Below are 8,260 nucleotides of genomic sequence, written 5' to 3'. Positions count from 1 at the left end.
ACATTCACNTTAGTTATACAATACAAGTAGTTTAATTGTTTTTTTTATATAAGTGGGTTGTTTAGTGGACGCCCACCACTGGTCAGTTTTTTAGTTGAACTAAAAAACTTTCATTAAAAAAAATGGGAAATTTATTTCTCACAATTAAATTAATGAATTAAAGAGATGTTTCTTTCTATTTATAGGTATCTCTGAAAGGGATTGGAAAACAAAATTCTACGTGCAAAAATACAAGTATAACTTGAACATATTTTAATTGTACATCCTGTTAGATTAATTTTGTAAAACCTGGGTGTACATTTCCCTTCCGTTTGATTTTATGCAGTTTATAAATCATGTGTGACATTTCTGTAACATCGAAGGACACTATTATTATGTAGTAGCTGTTTCAGTGTGAGTGTTATTGTTATGAATGAACTTTTTAACGTTTTCTGCGGCCTTTTTCGTTCCAAAGACCACAAAAAAATAATTCTATCGACGCTACCTAATTTACGTATGACGTATCTGGACGTAGTAGATACATTTATGTTCTTTTGCGTAAAAATTATCTCTTTGACTCTTTGAAACAATGTGCGATATTTTTTTATTTCAGTTCGACTTACTTAAAAAAGAAATTATTGCGTATTAAAAAAAGTTTAATTTAGATCTGTAATAATGTTCTGCAATGAAGATCTGTTGTAAACTTACCTAAGCATCGCAAAAACAAATATATCAAGCTTATAAAAATAGAGCAGGTCAATTTATTTTATTTGGAACAGTCCGAACTATTTGTACGAATCAGATTTATGAAGAAGGTGGGCTGTTTCGAAAATGAAAGGAAAATCGCTACAAAAGAATCCGAACGCGTATTATATTATATCTTCTTGTCACATAATATTTAGCTAGTTTTTAAAAGTGCCCTACGCCCTGCGTAATTTAAAATGCAACTAATTTATACAGAAAATTGAATTTTGAGTGGTGAAAATCTAAATATTTTAAGAACTAGTACATTCTGCAGATCATGAATTTCAAAAGAAAATAAATGTTTTTTTTACGACTTTACTTAAGTTGTGTTTCAAAGAAAAGGTGACTCAAACCTAAATATTAATGTGATTCGCTACAATTTCTTTATAAAGAAAACAACGAAAAAATTCAATAGAATGGGAATATTTGATACTTCTTTGCCTTTTACTAAAACATTTATTTCGGCTTGTTGTCCTGTTTAGCACTCGACGAATGACTGCCATCATTTCCTGATCCTGATTGGTCCAAATGAGGAACACTAAAAACAAAATCGTTTCAACTTGACCCTTTTTACACCGAAACTCGTTTTACCCTTCTTCTTCAGTCCCTCTAATTAAATAGGCTAATGGCCAACTTATCCTAGATGAACTCCTACAATTAAAATAAACAAAAAAATTGTAAATAGTTTTTAGGATTATAAGCAGATACTGTGTTACCTAAAATTAAAGTAAAAGTTATGCGATTTTTATTTTACTTACCGCAATGGTTGCATTGGGTTATTTTCAGAACCTGTTATTGCATGGGGCTTTCTTCCAACTGAAGGGTTGTAAAATTTAGAATCGCTGACCATGCGCACAAAAGAAGAACGCATAAAAGCAGAACGTTTTCGCCTTCTACCGTCAGAAATTTCCTAAAATGTGTAATGGAATAATAGAACAAGAAAAACCTGATCGTTTGAACTTGTCGGATAATTTTTAATCCATTTTAAAAAGAAAATAGTATATTAGTATACAGGTAGTTACCTCTTCATTTTCTTTAGCTTCCAATAAACTAGAAGCAAATTCTTTTATAATTTCCCATGCGTACTCTGAAAGAGATTAAATTAAGATCTTCAAATTTATTGGCTAATAAATTTCATCGTTTATGAATTTATAAAACCGTTACGACTTTCCAACACATTTACCAAACTTCAATTAATAAACAGAAAATACGTTAGTTAATATACGGTACGCTCGATTAAGGAATGTGCATCATTGAGATTATTACAGTTGTTTGAAGTGAAACTTCTTTACGCACGGTAGGTTAAGTTCGTTTCATGCGAGTTGCTATGTAACGAAATCGTGCAACGGATGTCCTCGCTCTACTCGGTCACGTAGTGGAGTTCGTAGTGGGGATCGCTTGAGCCGTGAGTGCGCTTAAATGCAACGTTCGTTACAGGCAACTCCGGCATGTATAGTGTAAAATTTAAATTCATAGTGTACAAATAATACCACTAAACCAATTTCTTAACCCCTATCCCGGTATGTTTGTGTGTTTGAAGAAGTTTCACTTCAGTAGCGTGTTGTATAATTGCACGTTGTAATTTTTTTTAAACGGTTGTGTATTCGAAAAAATTAAAATGTTACGAAACTTTATACATTATTTAATCAAAAATTTCTTTTTGAACTTGTACTCTTTTTGATACGTTTAGAGTAATACTTTAGTAAGAGACGGAAGTTTCGCGTAAAACATGAACCTTCAACGGAAGTTAGGTAATAGTCATGTAACAAACTGTTAAAGGCTTTCGCGGCCGGTTGGTGAATTGATGTTATCGTGACTGGGGTCTAAAGGTCGTCTTCGGTTGGATATTCGAGTTTACATCCAGCATTACGGCCCCTAGACCCGAATCAGCGCGGTCTATAGAAATAGGGTATACGTATTTTTAATAGGCTCATTTCCCGCCCGGTAATATCGAGAAATTGACAACAAGGTTTAATTGAATATCATTAGAAGTGGAGCACATAAAAAACTTATTTTTTACCAATATCTTCATCAGTTGCATTTGGTGCCGTAACACAAAATCTGATGACATATTTGTGGCGAACCAACGCTGGGACCATATGAAGTTTTCCCGAAGCGTTTATATTGCTAAGAAGTTTTTCATTTAAGTGATCATCGCCTTTCAAACGAAAACAGACCAGACCGAGCTGAAATAAAATACACGTACAGCTTTATAAATACAAGTATCTAAATCTATTTTTCAAAATTGCGAAAACACATTGACTTAATATAAATTACAATATTGTTATTACAATTTGTCTGAAAATTATTCACTCTTGTTTGATTTTTCGGATTTTCCTACCAAAAAAAGGAGAAAAGGAAAAACGCAGTCTTTATTTCTCTTACCTTAACATCATTACAAATTTCGAACCGCTTATCGTGCTTAACCATATGTTCGAACTTTTTGGCCAAGCGAATATGGTGTCGAATGTAATTTCTCAGACCAGATAAACCACAGCATCTCATAACGAACCAAAGTTTCAATGAGCGAAATCGTCTACTGAGGGGAATCCCCCAGTGTCGATGATCGATTGCAGCATCACTGTAACCGTGTTGTAAATACAAAGGGTCGACTATGAAGGCCGAAGTAAGTCGATTTCTGTCTTTAACCCACATGGTAGAACAATCAAAAGCTACCGTCAACCACTTGTTGGGGTTTGTATTAAAAGAATCGGCATATTCGACTCCTAGATGACAATAAAGTTAGGAAATAGAAAAAGAATCTGTACTTAGAAAGATTGACCAGTAGGTACCTTTAAGAAAACGCCTGAGTTCTGGGCAGATAAATGAATTTCCTGCGTAAGCCGCATCGACATGGAGCCACACTGAGGGGAATTTTTTGCAAACGGGTCCTATTTCAGAAAGATTATCGAACGAACAACAAGATGTTGTTCCAAGAGTGGTTGAAACGAAAAAAGGTACCAAACCCATTGTTTTGTCTTCTTCCATTGCCTTAAGCAGAGTGAAAAACATTGAAAACTGATAAAAATCTCTAACCCAAAACATTTCTAGCGTACCATTTGCAAAGTTTGTCCCCTAAGCGACGATTTTTCATCGGGCTCCAAAATTCTCAGTTTTACAAAACATAACATTGCAGCTTTTTCAACACAAGAGTGAGCTTCTGTTGAACAGTAAGCCATCAATTTGGACAGTAGTGTCCCCTCTTCTACAAGGGGGTGCCGCTGTTTCAAGCGTTTTATAGCATGGGTCCTTGCTGCTAACATACATACGAATACACAATCACTGGCGGAACCCTTAAATAAGAGACAACTTAATTTTTACAATCAAAACCTTGCTTTCTTTTCATGGTTTACCTGCATAACACCTCCACCCTTACTGTCTTCACTCAATGTTAAAAATTCGTCCGGTAAACCTATTGCCTTTCCTAAAATTAAAGCGTTCCAAAAATGAGCATAAACTTATTAAAATGTATTGAAGCTCTTTCTTTTTGTAAATCTTACCAAACCAGTCAAGGACAATGGTTTCCAATTCAGTACAAGCAGGACTTGCTGCCTAAAATAAATACATATACATATGTATTTTTTTAAGTAGGAACACATTTAAAATTGTCAAGGAAGCAGAAAACAATGTTTGCAACCGGATTCTAAAAATAAACAAATGGATACAGTTTAAAAAGCGATTTATTTACCCAGGAAAATCCGATACACGAAATGGCATCGGACAACATGTCACCAAGAATAGACGGAAATGAATTTCCTGATGGAAAGTATGCGTGAAAACGAGGATGTTGCCAATGAGTAACACCTGGCATTATTTTTGATTCGACATCTCTCATAATAACATCCCAATCTTCGGGATTTTCCGGTGCTTCTTTAGAAATTAATTTTTTTAAATAACCCGGTTCCACCGACGGTGTTACCCTTCTCGATTCGATATGTTCCAAATAATTACAAATGTATTCCACCATTTCCTTTCCCCTATTTCGAAATTCCTCCCGGTCCATTTTTTTGAATAACAATTTTCTACAAACTGTACCAAAATTTACAACACTAATAATAATCCCAAAAAAATTTTTTTGTTTGCTTTTCTCAATTATTGATTTTTTATATTGTTTCTTATAACTTTCAAACCAAATTGTTTTTTATTGCGTTAAACTATTGCTCCATAGAAGTTTTAGTAGAATTGATAGATTATTTATTAACGTTTCTTATTTAAGTGATTCTAGTAGAGAACTACAGAAATGAGATTACNACTTCCTACATTATATAATCAAGGATTCATTTTGGCATTTTAAGAGTAAAACTTTAGGAAGGGACGGAAATTGCGCACGCAGCAACGCAAAATCGGCAACGGAAGTTGAGCAGTTGTTATATACATATAATAATGTTCTACTGTATGGATTGGCTTGTTTGCTTGTCCATAATTTTGCTAACCTTGGACAAAACATTGAAAGTTGCGTGAAATAGAACAAATTCGACCGATTTAAGAAATAAGGCTTTATAAAAAACTTAAAAACGCTTAAAAGAAACGTCTTTACCTTGTCATAGTGATCTATAGAAGTAGGATATTCCTATTATCGTAAAAAGAATAATTTTATTTTTAATGTATGAATGATAAAATGAAATATTCAATTATTTTTGTAAGACTTGCAGGCTCATTTCTCACTGAGTAAGACCGAGAAACTGACATTGTTTAATAGAATATCCTTAAAAGTGTTGATAGAATCCATCAGCACATAAAAAACTTAATTTTTTTACCAATGTCTTCATCAGTTGCATTTTGCGCAACAACGCAAAATCTGATGACATATTTGTCGCGAACTGACGCTGGGACCATATGAAGTTTTCCCGAAGCGTTTATATTGCTAAGAAGTTTTTCATTCAACTTATCATTGCCTTTCAGGCGAAAGCACACCAGACCGAGCTGAAATAAAATAAACAATTCGTACACATGTAAATCTTTGTAATACAATACAAGTATTTAAAATCTAAATCTATTTTTAAAAATTGCGAAAACGTAATGACTTAATATAAATTACATTATTATTATTACAATAATGAAAAGTCGCCCTTCATTTGTCTGAAAATTATAAACACTTGTTTGATTTTTTGGATTTGCCTATCAAACAAAAAATGAAAATGCAATCTTTATTTTTTTTTACCTTAACTTCATTACAAATTTCGAACCGCCTATCGCGCATAACCATAAGTTCGAACTTTTTGGCCAGTCGAATGTGGTGTCGAATGTAATTTTTCAGACCAGATATACCGTAACATCTCATAACGAACCAAAGTTTCAATGAGCGAAATCGTCTACTGAGGGGAACCCCCCAGTGTCGATAATCGATTGCAGTATTACTGTAACCATGCTGCAAATACAAAGGGTCCACCACGAGAGCCGAGGTAAGTCGATATCTGTCCTTAACCCACATGGTAGAACAATCGAAATTTACCAACAACCACTTGTTTGGATTTGTATTAAAAGAATCGGCATATTCGACACCTAGATGACAACAATGATGGAACATACAAAAGAATTTGTCCCTAGAAAGATGGATGAGTACCTTTAAGTAAATGTTTGAGTTCTGGGCAGATAAACGCATTTCCTGCGTATGCTGCATCGACATGGAGCCACACTGAGGGGAATTTTTTGCAAATGGGCCCTATTTCAGAAAGATTATCGAACGAACAGCAAGATGTTGTTCCAAGAGTGGTTGAAACAAAAAAAGGTATCAAACCCATTGTTTCGTCTTCTTCCATTGCCTTAAGGAGAGTGAAAAACATTCAAAACTGACAAAAATCTCTCCCCCAAAACATTTCTAGCGTACCATTAGCAGAGTTTGTCCCCTAAGCGATGATTTTTCATCGGGCTCTAAAATTCTCAGTTTCACGAAACATATCATTGCAGCTTTTTCAACACAAGAATGAGCTTCTTTTGAACAGTATGCCATCAATTTGGACAGTAGTAACCCCTCTTCTACAAAAGGGTGCTGCTGTTTCAAGCGTTTTAAAGCTTGAGCCCTTGCTGCTAACATAGTTACCAATACACATTCACTGGCAGAAGTCTTAAATAAGAGATAATTTTTACAATCAAAACCTTTCTTCCTTTTTATAGTTTACCTGTATAACACCTCCACCCTTACTGTCTTCATACAATGTTAAAAATTCGTCCGGTAAACCTATTGCCTTCCCTAAAATTAATATNACTGTCTTCACTCAATGTTAAAAATTCGTCCGGTAAACCTATTGCCTTTCCTAAAATTAAAGCGTTCCAAAAATGAGCATAAACTTATTAAAATGTATTGAAGCTCTTTCTTTTTGTAAATCTTACCAAACCAGTCAAGGACAATTTTTTCCAGTTCGGTACAGGCAGGACTTGCGGCCTAAAAGAAATACATACACATAAAAAATTAGTAAGGTAGCAAAAAAAACTTAGCAACAAATTTCTAAAAACAAATGTATACAGCTTAAAAAGCGATTTATTTACCCAGGTAAATCCCATACAAGCAATGGCATCGGACAACATGTCAGCAATAATAGACGGAAATGCATTTCCTGATGGAAAGTATGCGTGAAAACGAGGATGTTGCCAATGGGTAATACCTGGCATTATTTTTGATTCGACATCACACATAATAACATCCCAATCTTCGGGATTTTCCGGTGCTTCGTTGCATATTAATTTTTTTAAATAACCCGGCTCCACCGTTGGTGTTACCCTTCTCGACTCGATATGTTTCAGATAATTGCAAATGTATTCCACCATTTCCTTTGTCCTTTTTCGAAATTCATTTTGGTCCATTTTTTTTAAATAAGAACTTCGTACAAACTCCACCAAAGTCTAGTACAAATTAAGCGTTGATATAATCCGAAAAGAAATATTTCGCTTGCTTTTCTCAATTACTGATTTATTATTGTTTCTTTATAACTTTTAACTTTTCTATAGCTTGACTTTCCAATAAATCAGAAGCAAATTCTTTTATAGTATCCCATGCATAATCTGAAAGAAATCAAATTAAGATCTTCAAATTTATTGGCCAATAAATTTTATCGTTTATGAATTTACAAAACCGCTACGTCTTTTCATTCTGATCGTAAAAATCCAATATGTTGGCCAAATTTCAATTAATAAACAGTATCTGCTAGTAGAATTAACGTTAGTTATAGTATGTTCTAAGTGATTAGAATGAACTAGAGAAAAGTCTTATTAATCTATTTTGGCTTTTTCAAATTATTGTATATTTGAAAAAGTTAAAATTTCACGTTACTTCCTACATTATATAATCAAGGATTCATTTTGGCATTTTAAGAGTAAAACTTTAGGAAGGGACGGAAATTGCGCACGCAGCAACGCAAAATCGGCAACGGAAGTTGAGCAGTTGTTATATACATATAATAATGTTCTACTGTATGGATTGGCTTGTTTGCTTGTCCATAATTTTGCTAACCTTGGACAAAACATTGAAAGTTGCATGAAATAGAACAAATTCGACCGATTTAAGAAATAAGGCTTTATAAAAAACTTAAAAACGCTTAAA

At 33.8% G+C, this 8,260-nt stretch overlaps 1 protein-coding gene across 1 annotated transcript; it reads right to left on the bottom strand.

Moving 5' to 3' along the window:
* Positions 1 to 1,158: 1,158 nt before the first annotated feature.
* On the bottom strand, positions 1,159 to 7,621 carry LOC108741933 (tyrosine decarboxylase-like). Its single transcript, XM_025980390.1, has 11 exons — positions 7,210 to 7,621; positions 7,054 to 7,105; positions 4,077 to 4,147; positions 3,780 to 4,016; positions 3,516 to 3,714; positions 3,109 to 3,449; positions 2,744 to 2,909; positions 1,746 to 1,810; positions 1,482 to 1,633; positions 1,315 to 1,374; positions 1,159 to 1,261 (listed from the first exon to the last, which is right to left on the bottom strand). Exons 1-11 carry the CDS (start codon positions 7,522 to 7,524, stop codon positions 1,180 to 1,182), a joined length of 1,740 nt encoding a protein of 579 aa, XP_025836175.1. The 5' UTR covers positions 7,525 to 7,621; the 3' UTR covers positions 1,159 to 1,179.
* Between the last annotated feature and the right edge of the window lie 639 nt (positions 7,622 to 8,260).

This window comes from Agrilus planipennis, unplaced genomic scaffold, assembly GCF_000699045.2.
Source record: "Agrilus planipennis isolate EAB-ADULT unplaced genomic scaffold, Apla_2.0 scaffold41, whole genome shotgun sequence".
In the NCBI taxonomy this organism is placed as follows: domain Eukaryota; kingdom Metazoa; phylum Arthropoda; class Insecta; order Coleoptera; family Buprestidae; genus Agrilus; species Agrilus planipennis.
The sequence above is the reverse complement of the archived record's forward strand: the minus strand, read 5'-3'. Positions and strand labels throughout refer to the sequence as shown.